Source organism: Phlebotomus argentipes, unplaced genomic scaffold, assembly GCF_947086385.1.
Source record: "Phlebotomus argentipes unplaced genomic scaffold, Phlebotomus argentipes genome assembly contig_15, whole genome shotgun sequence".
NCBI lineage: Eukaryota > Metazoa > Arthropoda > Insecta > Diptera > Psychodidae > Phlebotomus > Phlebotomus argentipes.
In genome coordinates, this window is record NW_026776181.1 from 13,400,442 (window position 1) to 13,421,786 (window position 21,345).

A 21,345-nucleotide genomic window follows, 5' to 3' on the forward strand; every position below is an offset into this window, starting at 1 on the left:
GCAACCCGGATGACCGACTCCCACTCGATGCGATTGTAGTATTTCGTGGGAATTTCTTTATCATCCTGTTATCATTTTGGTGGATATTGCGTGTTCTCGATATGATCTCAATTAGCAAGCGATGAGACTTTGAGAATCACTTAAAATTACAGGGGAATACCGAGAAAAGAGTTCAGTATCTCAATATTTGAGTCGACCAGCTGATATTCCCGCACTGGCAAGATGGCAAGCCAGCAAATTGTTCGATTCCTCGAAGTGTCACGTTGACAACTCCAGTCAGAGGAAAATTTTGCCTTTTCATTTTGTGCTTTGCTTTTCGTTGCAATTCCCACGTCTGCCAGTTAAATATGCAATCAGGCCTGGTGAAATATCCCTCTAGAGACTCTTGCTGAAGTGATTGACGCGGGATTAAAGTGGTTCGTTGCGCCTGAAAGGCGAAATAGTGAGTGCGAAAATTCGTGGGGGCCATCATTGTGGGCTGATCGTGGGAGCAAATTGGTAATTGGAGCAACATCTAGACTGGGCGACATGGAGCGGGAGGGTCTCTCGAATATACAGATGGAGATGGTGCTGCAGTTCCAGGATTTCACGGGCATTGAGGACATCACAGTGTGCAGAGATGTTCTCACGCGTCACATGGTGAAATTTGTCAGAATTGACTGTGCTTCCGGTGTGCTGACCGTTCTATTTCTTGCAGTGGGACTTGGAGGTGGCCATTCAGGAGCAGCTGAACATCCGCGAGGGACGACCATCGGTGTACGCGACAGAATCCCGGCCACCGCAAGTGATCAACGATCGGTATCTGCAGCACGTGTTCTCGTCCTCCTCCAGCTCAAATCGTCCGCCGTCCGGATGGAAGGGTGTGTTCACGTACGTGATCAACAACATGTTCAGCTTCTGCTACAACACACTGTCCTCCCTGATCATGGCATTCCTTAACCTCTTCAAGAGCAACGAGCGCATCGTCACGGATCCGCTGAGAGACGTCCTCACGTTCATTGATGCCTACAAGGAGAAATATCCCGTCCATCCCGTCTTCTATCACGGCACCTACGCCCAGGCGCTAAATGACGCCAAGCGAGAGCTAAAGTTCCTTCTCGTCTATCTGCATTCCGAGGGCAAATCTGATGCGGATTCCTTCTGTCGCAACGCGCTCTCCGATGCCCAGGTAAATAGCATTGGCTTCTTCGTGAGCCCCAAATATGGTAGATTTGTGATTGATTTCCCTTCTTCACAAGGTGGTCGCGTACATCAACCGCAATATGTTGTTCTGGGCCTGCGACATCGCAGCCCCGGAGGGCTATCGCGTGAGCCACTCCATCAACGCGAGAACGTACCCCATCCTGGTGGTGGTGGGCATGCGGTGGAACAAGATGATCATCATGGGGCGAATGGAGGGCGATTGCACGGCCGAGGAGCTTCTGCGTCGCCTTCAGACCGTTGTCACGGACAACGAAGTGTACTTGAGTCAGGCGAGGGCGGAACGCCTGGAGCGGAGTCTCACGCAGACGCTGCGGAAGCAGCAGGACGAGGCATATGAACAATCCCTGAAGGCGGATCAGGAGAAGGAGCGGCGGAAGCAGGAGGAGAAAGAGGAGCAACTGAAGCGAGAACAGGCGATTGAGGCTGAGAAGCAGGCTGAAGTGGAGCGGAAAAACGTGAGTTTTTATAGTTCATTGTTTATGCATAATTTTGTGACTAAATTGTGGGTTTTTTCCTACAGAATATCGCCCGGCTGAAAATCGAGATGGCTTCAGAAGTGCCTTCAGAACCACCAGCTGATGCTGCAGAGACAACAAGTGTGGTGTTCAAGCTGCCAAGTGGCGCCCGAATAGAGAGGCGGTTCTTCCGGACAGACTCCATCCGGGTAAGAAGTGCTGAGAGATGTGCAATTTTGAGGGATTCTTCTAACCTTTCTTCCACTTGCACAGGACGTCTACAATTTCATCTTCTGCCACCCCGCGTCTCCGGACCATTTTGAGATCACCACCAACTTTCCTAAGCGCATCCTCTACTCAGAGGCCAAGGAGATTGACGCCGATGGCACGATTGCGGATGCGAAACTACAGAATCGCGAGGTGCTCTTCGTGAATGACCTGGACGCTTGAGGAATTTGCTGAACATTTGTGTTGGACAATTGAGAGGCGAGAATCAAACGAAAAAAAAAAATTACCCATGCAAAAGATTTTTTGTGAGAAATCATCACAAAGCAAAAGCGAGATAGATTTATCGAGGAATTAAGATGTCGTTACAATTTTCTTTGATATGCAGGAGCGATTGTTTCTATGTGATACAAATTAATGAGTAAAATAAAGAGGAACTATGTATAAAATCTACCTAAAAACCAACACTCACAGTTGAGAGCAAGGAAAAAAACACATAGTTTGTACTTAAGATGTAAGTTTTATTCGATAAATACATGATTTTGGTGTAATATCAAAAAGAAAGTTTTCCATTGTAACGGTTTTTCGGGATTTTACCAGAGAAATTGCCCAGCTAAAATTACTTTCTGTCTTGTCTAGACATTCAGACTTCGAGGAGTTTACAGATCCCTTTTTGACTAGATTTTAATTGCCTGAAAACCCAGAAATGTCTCTGCCATGGCGCCGCAGGTCAAAAGCAATTAGCCAACGTGTGAGAACAACCTATAAAAGCCGAACATTTCGGGACGAATAGTCAGTCAATCGTGAGTCCTGAAGCAGAGCAGATAAAGAGTGTTTGGTGCAATTTTTACAGTTAGCTTGCTGTCCACATTTTGCAGTGGAAGAGATTTTCGGTGAGTTTGTTCCATATATTCCTTTACACATGAGAAATCACAGATCACGGCAGAGTAAAAATCCCAAATTTTGCGCTCTAGAAAAACTAAATATTGCATATCAAAAAAAAGATGTAATTCAATTCAACAGTGAGAGAAATATTCACATTTTACTTGGGGAGTTTGAACCATTTGGGAACGCCGGTGTTTGAGCTCGAACTCGATGATTTTTGGAAGTTGTCTGGAACGCGGGGTTTATTGGGCGGATTCTCAGCAACAGTTCGCGTCCCCTGATCACTGTCTTGTCCCAATTCCGCACTGTTGGTCAGTGGAAGGCCGCGGCATTTCATAGCCTGCAAAACAGCCGCATCTGGGGAAGTTAAATTCTCCAGCAGATCTTGTCTGAGAAAATGTCCAGAATCAGGTTTCACGCTTTGCTCTACGCCAAAGTGAATAACAGCCTGAGGAACGCACTTGAGTTCCACCAGGCGGGCATTTGGGGGCAGAACCTCCTTCGGAGGTGTAGTGACTGTAAAATGAGACACAAAAATTACAAATTTGCGCGTGATAAACAAGAATCGGGGAACTTACACAAGTAGAAGGGCGTTTCTTGGCTTTGAAGGAGCTTCCGGATGAGATCCATGACAGTCTGAATGGTGTCGATGGGATTGAAAGTCATTTGGAGAACATATCTGTCGGGGAATTGGATCCTGATGACTGTTTTCTTGTACTGAAGCAGTTTCAGGATCTTTCGATCGTTCTCCATGTCGCGCAATTTGGCCGTCAACAGGGGAGCGTTATCCAGACCCTTAACTTGATCCTTCAGATCCCTCAGAAGCAGACGAACGTCGTCAACAGTGAGATCGAAGAATGAATCCGGAAGATCTCTCTCCTGCACTCTTTGAGTTGAATCGAGGGAAAATATCACTGCATCATTCGGTCCAACAATTTTGATTTCCTCTTCCAATTTCTTGACTTCCTCCGCGCTGATTGTCTCACATTCTGCGCTTCCCTCAAATCTCAACTTCTTCACTTCGGGAACTTCCTGCTCCTCCTCTCGCGTGCTGCCACTGGAAATTTTCTCCTGGGCCATTTCGATCTCCTCCACTTCCATGGGCTCTTCCTCAGCCTTTTGCACTCTCTCCTCTGATTTATTGACTTCCACACTTGGTCCCGGAGTGGGCTTCGGCACGAGAGGAGCTGAAACATTCGCCTGCACCCGCAGCTCCTCTGGATTCCTGTGCAGGAGCCTCAACATCGCCTTCCCACTCGTCAAGCCCAAAGATTTCAGCGTTGTCTTCTCGAGTTCTTCGCCAAACACCTCTTTCCGCATGTAAATCACCACACAATTCGCCCCCAGCTCCGCGCTGGCCGGACAGAGACTCATCAGTATGCCACGCAGACTATGAGTGGGAGGGAAACTCCCTGACAAGCGATCTCCGGACTCCGTTTGCAGCACAATCTGCACCTCAGCCTCCTGTCTCACTTGGTCCGTCTCCTCCATCTCCAGCAATCCGTTGTTGGGCAGTCCCGAGAACCTGAACATCCCCGACAGATCCACAGTCTTGTTGTGATGCTTCAGGATGTGCCGATTGGGATCCAGCTGGTACTTCCTGCACACTTGCTCAAGAACCTGTGGAAATTGCGAAATACTCTCAGTCACAGTCACAATGGAATTTCGCTTGACTCACCTCCAAAAGCGTTGTATTTGGCGTCAGTTTTACTGTGTACCTTCGTGCGTGAGGCGTGAGAATGGTCAGGGATTGTTGGGACATTTTTAGGCCGATTTATTTCACGTTGCACCTTCAGAATTTGCAAAATAATTTTTGTTTATCACGCTGTGCACTTGAAATGTCATTCGGAGCGCATTTAAATGGTTTTACACTGTTAAAAACTGTTCCAAAACATGGACACGTTCGGTTGCGAATGAAGGGAATCGATCGAGGAATTGGAAGAATAAGTTGGAGAATGAAAAAAAATCACAGATCAAAATACGTGAATTTTTTAAGTTCTTCTTAAGGGTTAAATTGGGGCCTATGATCATCAGCATCTGAATCCTCGGTATCGGTGATACCGAGGCACTGGAATCCGACTCTATCACTTCATCTCTGCAGATGTTATGTAGCACGCAGCATGCTTTTATGATTTTAGTTACCGTCACGGGATCGTAATTCAGAAAATGCAGAAGGCATCGGAATCGGTTTTTGAGTATACCATTAACACATTCAATAATAGCACGCGCTTCCATTTGGCTCTCATTATGGTGATGTCCTAGTGATCCTTCAGCAGCATCTTTGATAGGGGTCATCATCCATGGCCTTAACGCGTAGCCAGAATCTCCAAGCAGATGGAGTTCATTCGGGTACTGCCTGTGCAGCTTTTCGATAAAAGTTTTTACTTTGCTGTGATTCCATATCTTGGAGTTATGAGCACTTCCAGGAAACCTGGGAACGTTGGTAATCTTCAGCCGTGAGTCGCAAATTAATTGAGAATTTAAGAAGCAAATTTTGTATGGGAATCGATAACTTTTTCTGCTCAAATGGAAATTTTGGGCAAAGCTGAGCACCGTTTCTACGATGCAACATCAGACCATCCAAAACTACTGTAGCGTTCCGTGAAATTGCAGAACATACTTTTTGTCGCAAACCGATTCACTCCCACAAGCATTTGAGGAAGCCTCGATGTTGTCCTCGTACACTTGTTGACAAGTTTGCTTGAAACACAAATCTGGCAATCGGCATGGTAATCTTACCGATCTCGTTTTTAGAAATAGAGTCAACGAAGTTATCCATTTTTTGATCCTTTCTCTTTGGTCCTTTCAATGACTCTCCCTTTCGTTTCAATTCCTGATGATTGACTGAATAATCTAATCCAGTTTCTGGTAATCACAATTATTATCTCACTTGGAGATAGACTTAATTAATTAATTTGTTCTTTAATGATGACAAACCGTTAGATCAATATGTCCTACATTTTCCGTCACTGTGTGATTGAGTAGAGAATGTGTGTTCAACTCCAATGATTCATAGGCATTAGATGTTATGAAATTAATTTTAGGTGTTTGTCCAGGAGTTTGTTTTATATTGTTACGCTACCCTCGAGCAAAAAATACAGTAGTGAGGATATCATTTATGCGTCCCACGAGAGTTTTCTTATCGGATTCCAGAAATGTTGCCCACTTGACGAATTTGAGATATTCAACAGTGCCTGTGATCCCTTAATATGTTTTTCTAGTGCCTCGAGAACTTGTTTAAATGTTATTTTCTGAACTACACCGTAGTTCGTCTTATCAACATTCTCTAATTCTCCTAAACAGAGGCCGTGGACATTTATGGGTACGATCTTACACAAATTTTTGAGGTGCGCTATTGATACAGCTGAGGTTACTAATAATTATTATCTCATTTGGAGATAGAATCTTTAATCTTCAGTTTTCTTGCAGATTTTTCTGCGCGTCTTTGTTTGGTTACGCTAACGTAGAATTATCTTCCTCGAACGTACGCACAGAGTGGAAATACGCTGTCATCGTCTCATTTCGAGACTTCTTGTGGTGACTCAAAGTCTCGTGGATTTTGGTGACATCCACTTTTGTCGGAAGCATTGCACTCATTTCTTCCTTGAACACTCGCTACGAGGGAAGTCGAGTGTTCATCACGTCAAACCAATCATTGTGTTGCTGAATGTAACAAATCAAGTTTTTGCTTCACAACATGTGTTGGGCAATTATGACGTCTTCTAGTAGAAGGTATCGCCATCTGTACATTATTCTTCTAACTATATTTCTCTGCTTAAACCTATCTTATCAATAAATTTCAAAGTGTTCAGTATTTCATTTTCATCATCATTTAGTAAGTCTTCTATTTTGTTTTTTAGTTTCAGTTCTCTTCTTATACTATGGAATTTTATGCAGTCTATTAATATATGATGTACACTTAAATCTACGTCACAAGACACGAGACCTTTTAATATTCCCGCGTAGAAGTCGTCTAAACGGCGACTTCAAGTAACAACATGTGTTTTATTATTCTCTCACAGTATCACTCCTAACGCAACAGTCACATTTTAAAGGATATGTTTCAGTGAAAATTGAATTATGCGGGAGAACAGTATTGCCAATTCTAAGTCTAGTTAGTATGGTTTCATTTCTTCTATTACCTTTTTAATATGTCGTCTCCCATTCGATCCATTTAAATTAAAGTACTGGATCAAGAACTCCTCTGCAAATATTTTGAGCAACCATCCTTCAGTCTTCGATATTTTGGTCAGATACATTTTCCAGAACAGGAAAAACAAATATATTGGTCTATTCTATTTGATGTAATATACAGTAAAATAACTACCATTGTCTTCGCTTTCTGGGAATTTGATTTCCACTCGTTTTTAACTGCCTGATAGTCCTCCATACTCGTGATTGGGAAAGCTTGATCCGGATCAGGATTAATGACGCTAATGATGCAGTCGGAACGTTCCTCCAAAGAAACCATTTGTGTCTTGGTTTGTTTGCCCAGATCTAAGAAAAAAAAGTACAAAAAATATATGTACATAATTTTTTTTGTAAGAAAATATATTTAATGTGTAACTTACGATTGATTTGATCCAAAAGCTTTTCCTCATAAGTACTCAACGCTCTATTCTGCTTTTGAATCATGGTGATAACTTCCTCATGGTACTTCTTTTGTTTTTCTTGAATGTTTAAAATCAACTTTCTCTGATCATTTTGATCGCGCAGAACTTGTTCAACTGTGCAAAAATAGAATTATACGAGCAATTTAGAAAATAATAGATCCCCAAGCACCTGTCTGTACAGGGAATTATAAATTATTACATATAAGAAAGTAGTACGGGAATTTGATGCTTTTTCTTAGAATGTAATAAGTAGATTCACTTACGTAATTGTACAGTTCGTGATTCGCAGCAGTAAATATTTTTTGTAAATATTTTACGCGATGCAACGCATAACACTAACATTAACTATATTGAAACTTGTTAAAGTTTGAAACTTGAATCTTGTTAACTTAATTTTGCATTGTTTAAGTCATGTATTTTCCCACTTCTGAATTTGAAGAACTTTTCTTTTATCTGTTTTTCCTCGGGAAAGACCACTACTGGAATAGTTTTTTTCCAGTGGCATGTATGGTTTGAAAATTTTTATGTGTAATTCGGCTTTCTGGTCGAGCTTTTTCTCGAGTTCTCTTTCCGTTTTGATCGGGAAGTTATGGTGTAAGGAGTATAAGGTGGTCTCATACTCAAAACACAAATTTAAAATTTAACAGAAATTTAAAACTGGAAAGGATTTTATGTACTTACTTTCTTCAGTTTTTTCCGAGACTTCTCCGCACGTCGTTGTTTTCCTTTTTCATACAATCGCCGTATGCGGATATGTGTTCGTGTCCGGAAGAATAATCTTTGGGTCTCTTGGGAACAACTTACTAGTTGTCCCCTCATTTTACTCAACAAATTCTCCATGTAATTTCCATTTTTGTTGAGTTTCCCATTTGGATTATACTCCCGGAACACTTTCTCCATCAGCGTGGCTCTTTCAAAAAATTTTCGTTGGGTTCGTAAAGGCCGTCTTCGGAAATGGATTGAACCCAGCTTGCCATGGTTGTGAGTTTCGTTTTTTTTGAAGTTGGGGCTCCCAAATCTTCATCTCGTCGCCTTTTATATGCGACGATACCCGATACATATAGGAGCCCACAACTTTCAATAATTTCTCTCGGGACTTTCCTGAGAATCCTAATTTGGTCAGGCGGTCGATCTTCACTATTTTCCTCTTCGGCGTATAGTGGATCAATTACCGTTGCTGACTCTGGCAAATTTTGCGTTTCCTCTAATACGGTTTCTGTGACTGCACAAGATCCGTGCATTGTAAGTGGCATGATGTTAGTATGCCTTGATGTTTTGGAATTCCTGGACGAGCATTGTTGGGAATAAAACAATTCAGTAAATTTTATTGTATTCTCCCTTTTTAATGCTCTCCAAAACTCACCCGACGCTCTCTTCGTACACTTTTTTTCCACTACTTTTTCACTGGCGCTGCGAGCGCAGCTGTCATTTTATATTCGAATTTTAACTGTGGAATTTCAGCGAATTCCAATAACTTTTTTTAACTATTGTCTCGCCCTTGTTGCGGGCGAGTATTCCCGCTGCGTAATTAGATACGTAATTTGATTATTAGTAATTAGATCATTAGCAGGGAATTTGCGCTGATTTTTTTATTGTCTTTCATATAACGCTTCATAATGTACTAGATATCACAATGTAATTTACTTTTTAAAAATATTACACATGTTAGTTCCAAGAATTGGAAAATTGGATAGAAAATGCTAACATAGGAAAGTGTAAAGGAATAGTTCTCGATTTTGAGCAGCATTTCGTTGTATCACCTCCAATATCGCGACATGATCGGCAAGGCCTAAAGTAAAATGTGATATTAATTGGAATTTTTAATGTATTTAAGACACTTCTTGAATTGTATACTCAGATCGCGTGGACTTTGTCTCAAGCCTAGCTTGGGATGATTTCCGCTGGGTTTTTAGTATGGGACGGAGCGGCCAATGCTCTGCCGAATCTGTGATTTCTTATAACACATATTCTATATGGAACACTCTCATCCCAAAATCCTGAACATGTTTCAGAAATATAATTTAAATTTATCATAACGCACTTTACTTTTTCATAAAACTCTGTTTCATGACTTACAATTGACTCACGTAAGATAAGGGCAAATTATCTGTATATTCATATTCAAAAAAGAATTTATTCAATAATTTATATTGTTTTTCATACAAGATTTAAAATTAGAACTTATCATTTGATTATTTTAATAATAATAATGATGACAAACAATCTAGTTTGGATGAGCAAGCCATCAAACATAATTGAGTGCCAAGGCATCAATCTTCAAATCAAATTCATAAAAGTGTTTTTGTGGACGTTCGCCACTGAAGAACAACTTAAATGAGCTGAGGAATTATGAAGAAATTTCCTAAAGCAAATGAAGTACGAAAAAACACTGCCGTTCGACTTACGGATTCGAATGCTCCAGTATCAGGTCAGCATAGGAAGTCCTCAAGATGTCAGCCGCCAGAGATGATATATTAGATATCCAAATGTCTTCTACAACTTACTCTACTACAAGTAATCAAGTCTGATGATTCTGATTTACGACACTGACCATCCGACATCGAAGCAAAACCAGAAGACCGTTATTTACCTGGACTCGAATTTGGACTTCACAAATTTGCTGATCAACAACTTGGGAATATTTATGGCACCATGAAATGCAAACACTTCAACTGAATTCAGCAGAAAAGCAGGATTTATTCCAAGAGCATTCAGAAGAAATTTTACTGTATCTCTGCCTAATACTGTAGATAAGAAAACTGGATTGTTAAATTTTATTATGAATATTGACGAATGATAAATGCGAAGATCAATTGTTTCTAGCTTACATGATTCAAAGGAAATTGTTGATAAAAATATTTATTAGACTTTTTAGAATTATTTAGCTGTAAATAGAATAAACTATCGAGCAATTCTGTTAAAATGTTATGTACATATTCTTTTCACTTAGAAATACAATAAAATAAGCTCTTATAAAATGAATATCTTACCGTTTTGCCTACATTATCGACATTGGCGATTTGATTTCAAACTCCACACATTTGGCGGGTTTCTTGAGGCGCATAGCAGTTTGAAAATTGGGTCAGCAGACGCGACAGTGCGCATGTTTAGTGTGAAAAATCACTTTTCCCAATTGTTGGCGCGAGCGATCGAAGCGGAAATCAATGATTAGGTGAGTACGTCACATCCAGGTCACAGCGGAAGGGGCAGATGAAGCGAATCCGCCGGAAAATGCCATCCTCGTGACGATGACGTAGGGCGAGAGTCCTATTTTATGCATGAGGGTGCGATTTGCTTTCAGTTCACTCGATACTCGGGTAGGTATATTTATAGGTACTATTCCACGAAGGGAACATCTTTTCAGAGGGTCTTCATTGCTGCTGCGAGGGGATAAGAGACAAATTCCACGGGCAGTGTCATTGCATTAATTCAAAAGGGTATATATGATGAATGAAGGAGTCAAGCGTAAATATTCATTTCAAAAATCCACACACTTTCATTTATCATCATTCTGAGCAGGCTGTTTTCCCAATTTTCTCGGAGATTTCTGAAGAGATAGCGATGAAAGAGGGCGATAGGAGACCCCGAGGTGGCAGAATGCTTATCCCCTCCGCGGACTCGCCTCTGCACACTCACCATTCTCAGAAGCCAAACACTCGAGAGGAAGCCTCGCAGCTGCCTCTCTTCCGCCCTACCTGCCGATCCGACTCTGCGCAACGCTTCGAGGCGATTGGCTCGCATGCACGGCATCATACATACATACATATGTACAGCTGCGGACGGAAATTCCCGTCCCTTCGCGCTCAGGCAGGGGATGAGAGGGCGTCCAGGGTGGAATTGGACGCGCGAATAGGGGCGTAATGATGCGCCGAGGTGAGAAAAGAAAGTGTGTGGGAAACATTTTCCAAATTAATTTATTTTCTCTCCTGAGTTCAGAAGTTAAATCTTCCATTGTCTATATTTTTATTCTTTAAAATAGTTTTTCTTCTGGTTTTCATTTTTTTCTTTTTCATCAATAAAATTTTCCGTCAAATCTGTCCTCCCATCAATGCTCCTTTTTTTGTCCTTGCAATCTTCAATGCTAAATACCACAAATAAACCTTCTTTATATGACTTGTATGCAAATTATGTGTCATCTTTTTTGTGGTGTTTCTTTGAGGGTGTGTGTGTGTGTATTTATAATAAAGAAAATGCGATGAAGTATCATTTTGGCAGACAATTCTTTCACCTGTGAGTCAAAAAGGGGGAAAAAGTGAAATTATGCCATTTGAATAATTCGGAAGAATCTCTTAATTTTTACCCAATTCTACTGCATAGAATTGCTCATGGCGTCTAATTTTAGATTTTACACTTGGACAAAAAACGTGGGGGAAACGTGAATCTCATGTCATGAAACTACATTTTACATTATAAATTCTGACCTCTATGTATATTTTAATATACTATGTGAATGAAAAAAGTTCAAATACACATATGACAATTTTTTTTCTCTTCAATAATCCTTTATTTCGTCCTCTTTTTCTCGCTGTTTTGCAGCGAAATGCCACCAGTTGTATGCAATGTCTTTCACTTTTCTGTCATTTTTTAATAAAAACGGTTTCTTATAAACTATTTCTATGTTATTTTCTTCTTTATTTATGAGTAGTTTTGCATTTCTTCTGTTTTTTTTCTCTTTACTCTTTCAATCTCCACAATATATCCACTTTGTTCTTTGATTCTGTGAAAATTAGATTTATTACAGATTACAAATGAGAGAAAAATTATGGTTCTTAATCGTTATTGCCATTAGTCAATTTTAACTCTTTGCTCTTCTTGTTCTTAAATTCCAATGAGAAGAAATTATGTTCCGTGTCCGAGAAACCTTCGTGAAAACGCAGATGAAATATGCAATCTTTTACTCGCGCGATTTCACGAAAAAAAAACATCCTTAAATATTAAGTGTGAAATTTACGTTACGTGTGATGGTAAAATTGTGTGTCAATAGAACATTACTAAAAATGATAGTTTAAACGAAATTCAACCCTTTTTCTCAACTACTCTCAAAACTTATTTCATATTAATCAAGAGTTAGTTTGTTAATAAGAAACTAAAAAAGATTTCACATTGATTTTTTATCTTTTTATGATTACCCAAGAAATGAGTGTTTTCTTTTTACTTTTTTTCTTCTTTAAATTAAATACTTCAGAAAAAACAGTTTGTACATTTATTAGATTTACTTAATAATTTCCTTATTGATTTAAACCCTTTAAAACTGAGTGATTTTTTACTTTCTACCTTTCCTCTCAATGAACGTCAAATGTGATTCTATTCAGTAATGCATCTTTATTCTATACATTTGTCCAATACAATGATTTGATATCTAACATAAAGTTTATTTTCTTCCTCTTTTCTTGCACACAAATGAGATGGAATATTTTTTTTCTCTCTTTCTTATGCAATCGATACAAATTAATGTTTTACATGTGTAATTCTTCATTATCCTTTATATGCAATTAATTTAAATATTACCATTAAATTACTTCTTCCTTCTTCTTCACTTTTTTCGCTAACCTCATGTGATTCTCATTCGCCTTATCAAATCAAATTGCTCTTCCGATTTATAAGATTTTCAATCTCTTCTCTTCAAGGATATTTAGAAACATTTTGGTTGTATATAGCATGTTGGAAAATACATTTAAAACTCCTCCTCTGTCTCACACTTCTTCGCCACCACTTCGAGAAATGATTCTGTGTAAGTCGAAGAAAAGCATTTCATGTCGTCAGGTGGGTGGATTTCATTTCCTACTTGTCAACATCATTCTTAGTGCGAATGATGTAGGAATATTTAGCACAAATCTAAACTCCTCTTCAGGACTGTTCCCACCGTTCTTGGACAGAGCGCGGTAAAGACAGTACACAAAAGTCAGCAGAAAATCGGCCCGTGAGCAAGCGATAAACGAAAAAAACTGAACACCACAATTTGCACAGTAAAAAACACCATTTCTTTTTTACAATTTATTTTTCCTTTAAAAATATTTTTATAAGTAAGATTTGTATATAAAAAAGAATTAAAAATAACCTTTTTAATCTATTTTTGCATGAGTTCCTCTCAGATTGTTTTTTTTTGTTGCTCTTGTATATCTTCTCTGTGTTTCGTCAAAGAAAACCTAGTTTATTGTTTTTTTTTCCTATTATAGCAAAAAAATTATAAGAATTGATCAAAGACAAGTTGAGATAAAATTTGTGTACACAAAACCATAAAAAGAAAAAAAAATCATCGTGAGATAAAGTCACACTAAATTTTTAAGACATTCTCTGTGAATCTAAGTCAATCTTATTTGATAGAATTTGTGTTTTACAATTACTAAATACCCATGATTTTGCGTTTTAATCTTCTATCTTGGGTGGGCGCGGGCTCAGGAGATGATCTGCTGTTCATGTACTGGCATTTCACAACATTCATTTACTCTCTCTTCACTCTTTTCTACCACTTTTCTTCTCTCCTGTGTTTTTTTATCTCATCATTCCCTTTTTGCGATGGTGGTGTGTCTTGTGTGGATCTTCGTGACATTCCTTTCTCTCATTTTTCCCTTTTCTTTTAATTACATTCATGCTACTTTTATCATTCTTTCGATTTTTTAAACAAAAGTTTGACATTTTCTTTCCTCTTTTTTTTTAAATTACTCCTCTTCTAAAATGAAACGATCAGCTCTCTCTACAAATTAATTTAGTATCTTTGCTCTTTCGTCATTTTACACAATTATTAGACAAAAAAAAATCCTGCTGCAGTTACAATTTTCCACATGGTTTATTTCTTCCCATGTAACATTTGTCAGACGATCTGTTGTTGCTGTTGATTCTTGATGGATGATCTTCTTGTGTTCTTTACATTTTTCCTCATCATTTTATCCTCGTCAAAAATTGTAATTTAAAATTATACAACACACTGCACTCACAGTAGTCGAGAGATAAAATAGTCTATATATATTAATTGTGTTCGTTCAGTCACTGCACTTAGCCTTTTTTTTTGCTAAATCGAGGCCATTACGCATCATCATCGTCGTCCTCACCATCAATCTCTTCCTCATCCTCATCATCTGCCGATTAACACACCGAGAAATAACGACGCAACGCGAAGGGAGGAAACACAAGAAATAAAGAAAAAAGCATATTAGAGGGTTGTGAAATTTGCAAATTGAACAATTAAGCGTATCTGCGCTACTCCTTAAACAGAGGATATATCTGTCATTTCACAAAAGGACAGCCAACTCACCTTCACCATCTACATCCTCTTCGCCATAGGGAAGGTCGTACTCCTCATCCTCAGCTTCCACCTCCTCGCCCTCATCCTCGACCTCCTCCTCGTCATCCCCGCCGCCGTTCTCCTCCTTTTTCGACTTTTTCGCTTCTACAGGTTTTTCCTGAAAAGACACACAAGGAGAAAAATGCGCTATAGTTAGTAAAGTGAATAATCCGCCTCTGGAGACTCTTCTGAAGTGGCTCTCGGATGTGTGTTACCACACATTCGTGCTGTTTCCACCCGAAATATTTGATATGGTGGCTGAATATTAGCCACAACGTGCCTCTTAAAGTTAAGAAAATTCAATAAGCTTTCATTTTCTTCGGCATTCAGAGAGAGATAACGACGCGTGGCCGCCGTGCAAGAAGTCGAGAACACGCCAACAGTTGGCAGCAATACACAAGCCATCACCACCTGAACTCTCCCATTCGTCCAAACGCACAAACCAACGCACAGCCAGAGCAGAGTTGGAGGGAAACTCTCGGGGCAGAGCAACCATGTAGAAAGTCTACGAAAATTTCCATTCAGAGAACGCGCATAAGCCCATCTCCCAATGAAGCAACGCCAGATTTGAGTCTTGGCGTCAGGCGTTCTTCTTCTTCTCTTCTCTCTCTCTAACGTTTTTCCGCTAACGTATTTTCACACCCATCGCATGTGTGTGCGTGCGCGTGTTTGTGGCCACAAGCCGCACTCTCTCGCACACACAATCTCCCATCATCATCACTCTTCTTCTTGTTCAGTTTTGGAAGCCATACACACACGCAGCAAATAACGAAGGAGTCCCACAAAAGAGATGGGAAAAAATAAACGAAAATTGGACGCGTAGTAAGTAGAAAAGGCAGCGTCATGTCGTGTAAAATTTATGAATTGCGCATGCCGGCAACTTCCCTCGTTACGCCACTGCTCCACAACTACACAAAACACAGAAGAGCGCGGCGCGTTTAGGTAGGAATGAGGAGCTTTAGAGCCGAATCTCCATCTCCCTCTTGCAATCTCCCATGCCCGTATCATTTGAGTGATGAAACAGCTTTCTATCTCATGACCCCCACCACCCCATCGTCGCGTCTCTCGCCCCGCAGCGGCGGTTGTCCAACAATCCCATCCTAAATCTTCTTTACTCTAAATATACTTGTTTTTCTCACACACATTGGCGAAACATAATGGCTTCTGTAGAGCGGCGCTTATGACTCCACATTCTATATAAATCACCCAAAAAGAGCGAGCTCGCCTCCTCTTTCCAGCTTTCGGGAAATTTCCTCCTTTTCTCCCATTTGTAGACTCCTCGTTCAAAATCAATATAAAGTGAAGAGATAGTGAAGGAAAAAAAACTGACGGAACTCCCCATAAAATTGCACCCTCATCATTTCCGCCTTCCACATCATGAACACCCGCGAAGCGCAACATTAAAAAAAAAGCAATACCATCTCTCCTCATAACACACGTTACAACCGTACTCACTGTACTTTTCCCCCTCAACCATAAAATTCTTTCAACATTTTCTTGTTCGAAAAATAAAAGTGACACACTCGGCGTGTGTTTGTGCGCCGCTAGGATTCTGGGCGGGACTTCCATCCTTCCCAATTCGCCCTAGACCACGAGACACACACTTCTCTTTCTCACCTCAAAGCCCGGCGCGACCTCATCAAGAACTCTCCGCGTGTGTTTGTGTGTGTGTGTGAAGCCGCCAGAGAGGGGAGGAAGCCACCTAAATTCTCAGTGTTGCTACGCTCTTCTCGCTCTCCCACTCCTAGAGAGACCCACTTTATCACCTAAATCACCCAGATTAGGCGTACTTTCCAAAAGCGCGCAATATCCATCCTTTTTCTACTCCACTTCGCACACATTATGATTACATGATCGCGCGCGGGGGCCTTTTGAAAAGGGAAAATGTGCCGCAGTGAAGCCGAAACGACTCTCACGCCTTCTCTTTCTCTCTCTCTCAGGGCAAATGGGATGTGGTGAATGGTTCGTAGACACCGAGAGACACGTGATGCACTTCTCAATAGCCTCATAGCCGCAAAAGCATGCGAGATGGAGTGAGATAGGCGGATGTTTAGCGGCGGTGACGCCGCAACACTCATAGTTCTAAATACCCCACCAGAGACGCACTTACACCAATCTAGCTTTAGTACGGGAGAAGAGAATCACATACCAAAGAAGTTGTTTAGATTGCAGAGAATGAAAGAAGTGGAGAGCGGAAAAATGTGAAGCCACACACACACCGACACACACACTTGCGTCTCTGGGAGAAAGATGAGGTTTAATAGCGTGTGGGAGACAGTTTTCCCCCCTAAATCACTTTTCCGCAATATCTCTGAGCCAGAAGCCTGTCTGATGCCTTCTCTCCCCTATAAAAGCACCTTTTTATCAGGCACACATCTTTCCTCTGACCTTCTGCCGGCTTCTCTCTAGTCTTCTCTCTCTCAATCTAGCGCGCTCACACTCGATGACTCGGGGGAGAGAGAAATGGATGAGAGGTGCTTTTGATTTTCTTTCCATCCTCTTTTCGCACTGAACCCACTCACAAAGTGTGAGATAGTCCGTTCTCAAGAGAGAGAGTTTTCCTTATATTTTCCACTTAGATCATCACTCCAATGGCTTTTTCTGGGGGGAATATCATCATCATCACAATGAAGAGAAGCCATCGTAGCTTTGATCATAACCTCTCCACACTTCGCACCACTATTGGTGGCGAGCGACGAAAGCAGGAGAAAATCCACGGGAGTAGGAAGTGTAGGGAATCTATTACAGTATTTACACGCAACATATGACCAATCAGCGATTTACACCCAAAGTACCCTGAGTGTAGTATATTTACTTAATTGTTGCGAGTGCGAGCCGAGAATAAGGGAATATAGACACCAGTCACGCTTTTCACGCGCCAATTTCCCAACAAATATATCGACAATCTCTCTCTTATATGACAGCCTCTCGCCGCCCGCACTTCTCATGTCAGTGAAAACACACAATGTGTGCTAAACAATGTATGAAAACCGACAGGACAAAAAAAAACAGCGCTATTTAAGCCAGGGAGAGAGAGAGAAAGACATCATAAAATAAACATCTTATGTACTTTTGTGAGAAACAAAGGCCTTAAAAATTACAAAATATATTTTTCGCGCCGTTACAGATAAGGTCTCACTGCGCCTGGTGATTCCTTATCAAGGAGTTTGTCTCTCAGACATTGGGAAAATGCACTTTTCACTCGAGAACCAGGGCGCTTCTGGAGCTGTGTTGCGAGTGTGTGTGCTGATCGAGAAAACGACGCCAAGCCAAAATGAGAGGAAAAACATGCTATTTTTTCTCTCTTCCCCTCTCCAAGTCCCCCCTCTGGTGAGTCCATTCAACTAACCATACAACAATAAATACACTCAATCGCGACCCATGTCTCCATTCCTCTCGCACACGCTGCCCTCTCCCTTTCGCTCCCACTCGCTCTCCTCTAGCCGTTAAATTGGAACACAAAATTGTCCTAATTCCTCACAAGAGCGCCACCATTTTCTATGGGCTGGGATTTTCCTTTCCCTCCGCCGTCGCCGCCAACCTCAAGTGGAGGAAAAACCCAGCGGCAGGCTGTGAAAAGCGCCAATGCACTCGCAAGCCCACGAGCACATGCCACATTCTGAAGGCGAGACTCGAAGAAACGCGCGCGGCCGCCATGTTTCTTTTCTTCCATTGAAAAATTTATCATTACACACTACACACAACTAAGTGGGCAAAAAGTGGCTACTTTCCACCAAGGTCGTTGGGATTAGGTGGCAAACATCCTGGAAAATGGTCCATTTTGCACTTTCACAGCGCTCCGTGCAGGGAAATACCTCGAGAAACGCCAGTGAAACAACGCGCGTGAAGCACGAAAGGGGACGCTGAGCATTTTCAGAGGCGACGCTCACCTCGAATTTCACACAAAAACCGGCCGGCTTCACGGGAAAAGGCCCCAAAAGGCACACTCGTGCGTCGATAATCCATTTCCGTGGCTTTTCAGTGGGAAAGCCAAGCGCTGAAGTGCAGAAAATGGGGACAATCGTTGCAACTACACTTTTCACACGAGGGGGAAAGTCATGGCCTACTCGGGAAATCACATTTTTCACACACACGACGGAAAACCCGAATTTTCCACGCTTTCGAGTATCCCAGCGGCAAGAACGCTCCCGAAGTGGGCAAAAAAAAACCAAGAATAAGCAAAATCTACCGATGTGAAGATTTCTTGGAAAGTACAAAAATAAGTACAGAACTACAGAATTATCAAGTATAAACTCACTTCTGCCGGCCTTTTTGTGCCTTTGAGCTCCTTTGCTTCGGCGGCTTTTTCATTTGTCGTCACATTTTCCACCGCGACTTCGCTATTATTCTCCGTCGAACTCATGTTTGTAGTGTAAGGAGGTTGTTTTACAATTTGTAACTTTAAGATACTTTGTTAAGTGTGGTACTCTCAACGTGGACACGCTGTCTTTTGGTATGATCCAAGTCAAAGGAGGAGAGTAATTAAATTAATACTTTGAGAAAAGAGCAAAAATTCAGCGACTGCTGCTTTTTTTCCACCCAAGTGATCTGGTCGAATGCTGAAACACGACTGAGCACCTTCCACAGAAACCAAAGATGGCGTACCCAGCGAAAAACTCCCCTTCGACACCGCCGCCGGCTTTTATGATTTTTCACCGCTCGCATGTGCATTTTTCCTATATTTCTGATACCCACTTGCATAGCGGGGGCTCTGGAGAATTTTTTGGAATTATTTGCGGGCCTCCAGAGGGTCTCAGTAAAATCTTATGAGTTCAATAAGAGGGTTTCGAGACTATAATTTGAGATTTCCCCACCATCCACAACAAATCCACCACCAATGGCACTCACCACGGCTCTTTCCACCACTGTCATCGTGTCTTCCGGCGGCCATCTTTGCAGTCTTTTACATCAAAACTTGTGAGGAAACGTGGATCTCACTGGAGTTTGTCGGTGAAAAACTCGAGGAAAAATGGTAAATACTCCCAGTTTTCCCCTGTGAAATGATGCTACACAAAATTCTCTTCCTGTTCATATCAAAATATTCTCGATTATCTCGAGATATGGCTTGTTAGAGTGCTTCGAGTCGTGGAGAGGTTATGAGGCCGCTAAATTTGTGCTTGTCTTCCAGGTGAACGTTCCCAAACAGAGGCGCACCTTCTGCAAAAAGTGCAAGTGCCACAAATTGCACAAGGTGACACAGTACAAGAAGTCCAAGGAGAGGAGAGCTTCCCAGGGCAGACGTCGTTACGATAGGAAGCAACAGGGTTTTGGTGGTCAGACGAAGCCCATCTTCAGGAAGAAGGCAAGTTACTCGTCTGGAAAGGCTTCTGTGATACATTATTTTCATGCGATCTCTTCTCTGTTTACAGGCTAAGACAACCAAGAAGATTGTGCTGCGAATGGAGTGCAGTGAGTGCAAGTTCCGGAAGCAAACACCTCTGAAGCGTTGCAAGCACTTCGAGTTGGGCGGCGACAAGAAGAGGAAGGGACAGATGATTCAGTTCTAAAGTGGACCAGGTCTGTGACGGCGCAAAGAAGTGAAATAAAAGCCGCATTTGTCCATTTCCCAGCATCTGTGACTTTATTTGACTCTGGAGGCTACAGAACAAGGCTTCAGTGGGTCAGTCATCATCGGATTCCACGGGCTCGTGGTATTGAATGCCATCCGGAAGGATTTTGCTCGGCTCGCTGTAGAGAATGCAAAATGTGTTAGAGAACTTCATTGGGAAGTGATTGTAAATAGTCATGAATTACTCGAGAATATCCGGATTGAGTCCTTCAGCTCCCATTTTCTGCTTCACGGCTGGTGGAGGCACTCCGAATTGCACCATCTTGAAGTATTTCCTGTATCTGACATCCTCACAAGCCTTCACACCATCATCAGCCTTCTCTGGCTCACTCTCAGCTGTTTGCGGAGACTCAGTGAGATCAACCTTCACCTCCTCTTCCGGGACCTTTTCTGGAGCTTTCGCCTCATTTTCCCTTTGAACCACCACACGTCCTGCCTCTTGTGCTCCCGGAATGGATGCTAACTTTACAGACAATTAAGAGATTGGCATTTAGAGTGACTAGAACGGGAGATTTCAGCGGAAACTACTCACTTTGCTCTCGACAATCTCGAGGGAGGCCTCAACTCGCTGCAGCTTGTTCTCGAATTCGATGAACTTTGACTCACATTTTATCACAAATTTATTCAAAAATGTCACCGTGCTAACAACAAAGTGATTCACGAATGCGAGGATACGTTTCTGATGGATTGGAGGCACCTAATTTGGGGGGAACAACATGAGAGAGTGTCGCAAGAAAATGGGTGTCTCTCTGGGGTGGACTTTGGAGGGCGGAATTCACACTTGCGGACTCACCTGACTCTTGTCAATCTGCTGCCCCAGAACCGCGAAATCCGCTTCATCCATTTAACTACGAAAACTGCTCAAGTAAACATTCCTCCTCGTCATATTTCATACATTTACATCTCCTTTTCCCTTCTCAACATTTTCTTTATCACGAATGACAGTGGTAGAAAATGTTCCATTGCAGATCAACATCGTCGCCAGGCCATCGCGGCTATTGTAATCGCGTCGCTACAATTTGGATCGTATGTGTCTGTTTTCTGTTCTCCTTGATCTTCGCCTAATCTCTATGTCACCTAAATGTATTTCCAGCTTAATTGGGAATTATGTTA

At 41.6% G+C, this 21,345-nt stretch overlaps 6 protein-coding genes across 7 annotated transcripts in view; 3 read left to right on the forward strand and 3 right to left on the reverse strand.

Moving 5' to 3' along the window:
- Nucleotides 1-21,345, forward strand: part of LOC132261491 (uncharacterized) — a 126,325-nt gene that overhangs the window by 102,431 nt on the left and 2,549 nt on the right. The window lies entirely within an intron of this gene.
- Nucleotides 294-2,332, forward strand: LOC132261629 (FAS-associated factor 2). The gene is made up of 5 exons (XM_059760521.1): nt 294-639; nt 698-1,168; nt 1,239-1,658; nt 1,724-1,867; nt 1,932-2,332. Exons 1-5 carry the CDS (start codon nt 529-531, stop codon nt 2,106-2,108), a joined length of 1,323 nt encoding a protein of 440 aa, XP_059616504.1. The 5' UTR covers nt 294-528; the 3' UTR covers nt 2,109-2,332.
- On the reverse strand, nt 2,436-4,631 carry LOC132261628 (tether containing UBX domain for GLUT4). 2 transcript variants are annotated; one of them, XM_059760519.1, is made up of 4 exons: nt 4,447-4,630; nt 3,347-4,388; nt 2,923-3,284; nt 2,436-2,862 (listed from the first exon to the last, which is right to left on the reverse strand). In XM_059760519.1, the coding sequence occupies exons 1-3, from the start codon at nt 4,528-4,530 to the stop codon at nt 2,926-2,928; spliced, it is 1,485 nt and encodes a 494-aa protein (XP_059616502.1). In that variant the 5' UTR covers nt 4,531-4,630; the 3' UTR covers nt 2,436-2,862; nt 2,923-2,925. The 2 variants fall into 2 exon arrangements, with proteins under 2 accessions (XP_059616502.1, XP_059616503.1); XM_059760520.1 differs by lacking the exon at nt 2,436-2,862 and having other exon boundaries at nt 2,876-3,284; nt 4,447-4,631.
- On the reverse strand, nt 11,342-19,244 carry LOC132261523 (bacchus). Its single transcript, XM_059760369.1, has 3 exons — nt 18,922-19,244; nt 14,634-14,781; nt 11,342-14,457 (listed from the first exon to the last, which is right to left on the reverse strand). Exons 1-3 carry the CDS (start codon nt 19,024-19,026, stop codon nt 14,405-14,407), a joined length of 306 nt encoding a protein of 101 aa, XP_059616352.1. The 5' UTR covers nt 19,027-19,244; the 3' UTR covers nt 11,342-14,404.
- LOC132261522 (large ribosomal subunit protein eL42) lies at nt 19,502-20,235 on the forward strand. The gene is made up of 3 exons (XM_059760368.1): nt 19,502-19,635; nt 19,792-19,965; nt 20,033-20,235. Exons 1-3 carry the CDS (start codon nt 19,633-19,635, stop codon nt 20,168-20,170), a joined length of 315 nt encoding a protein of 104 aa, XP_059616351.1. The 5' UTR covers nt 19,502-19,632; the 3' UTR covers nt 20,171-20,235.
- On the reverse strand, nt 20,136-21,281 carry LOC132261517 (WASH complex subunit 3). Its single transcript, XM_059760362.1, has 4 exons — nt 21,026-21,281; nt 20,765-20,929; nt 20,418-20,695; nt 20,136-20,351 (listed from the first exon to the last, which is right to left on the reverse strand). Exons 1-4 carry the CDS (start codon nt 21,074-21,076, stop codon nt 20,285-20,287), a joined length of 561 nt encoding a protein of 186 aa, XP_059616345.1. The 5' UTR covers nt 21,077-21,281; the 3' UTR covers nt 20,136-20,284.

Coding starts and splice junctions, on each gene's coding strand:
- LOC132261629 (XM_059760521.1), top strand. CDS start 529: ATGGAGCGGGAGGGTCTCTCGAATATACAGATGGAGATGGTGCTGCAG. Junction 1,169..1,238: donor ACGCGCTCTCCGATGCCCAG/GTAAATAGCATT, acceptor CTTCTTCACAAG/GTGGTCGCGTACATCAACCG. Junction 1,868..1,931: donor TCCGGACAGACTCCATCCGG/GTAAGAAGTGCT, acceptor CCACTTGCACAG/GACGTCTACAATTTCATCTT.
- LOC132261628 (XM_059760519.1), bottom strand. CDS start 4,530: ATGTCCCAACAATCCCTGACCATTCTCACGCCTCACGCACGAAGGTAC. Junction 4,389..4,446: donor CAAATACAACGCTTTTGGAG/GTGAGTCAAGCG, acceptor CAATTTCCACAG/GTTCTTGAGCAAGTGTGCAG. Junction 3,285..3,346: donor AGAAACGCCCTTCTACTTGT/GTAAGTTCCCCG, acceptor CTCATTTTACAG/TCACTACACCTCCGAAGGAG.
- LOC132261523 (XM_059760369.1), bottom strand. CDS start 19,026: ATGAGTTCGACGGAGAATAATAGCGAAGTCGCGGTGGAAAATGTGACG. Junction 14,782..18,921: donor GCACAAAAAGGCCGGCAGAA/GTGAGTTTATAC, acceptor GTGTCTTTTCAG/GAAAAACCTGTAGAAGCGAA. Junction 14,458..14,633: donor AGAGGATGTAGATGGTGAAG/GTGAGTTGGCTG, acceptor GTTAATCGGCAG/ATGATGAGGATGAGGAAGAG.
- LOC132261522 (XM_059760368.1), top strand. Junction 19,966..20,032: donor AGCCCATCTTCAGGAAGAAG/GCAAGTTACTCG, acceptor CTCTGTTTACAG/GCTAAGACAACCAAGAAGAT.
- LOC132261517 (XM_059760362.1), bottom strand. CDS start 21,076: ATGGATGAAGCGGATTTCGCGGTTCTGGGGCAGCAGATTGACAAGAGT. Junction 20,930..21,025: donor AGCAGATTGACAAGAGTCAG/GTGAGTCCGCAA, acceptor CCCCCAAATTAG/GTGCCTCCAATCCATCAGAA. Junction 20,352..20,417: donor CTCAATCCGGATATTCTCGA/GTAATTCATGAC, acceptor CATTCTCTACAG/CGAGCCGAGCAAAATCCTTC.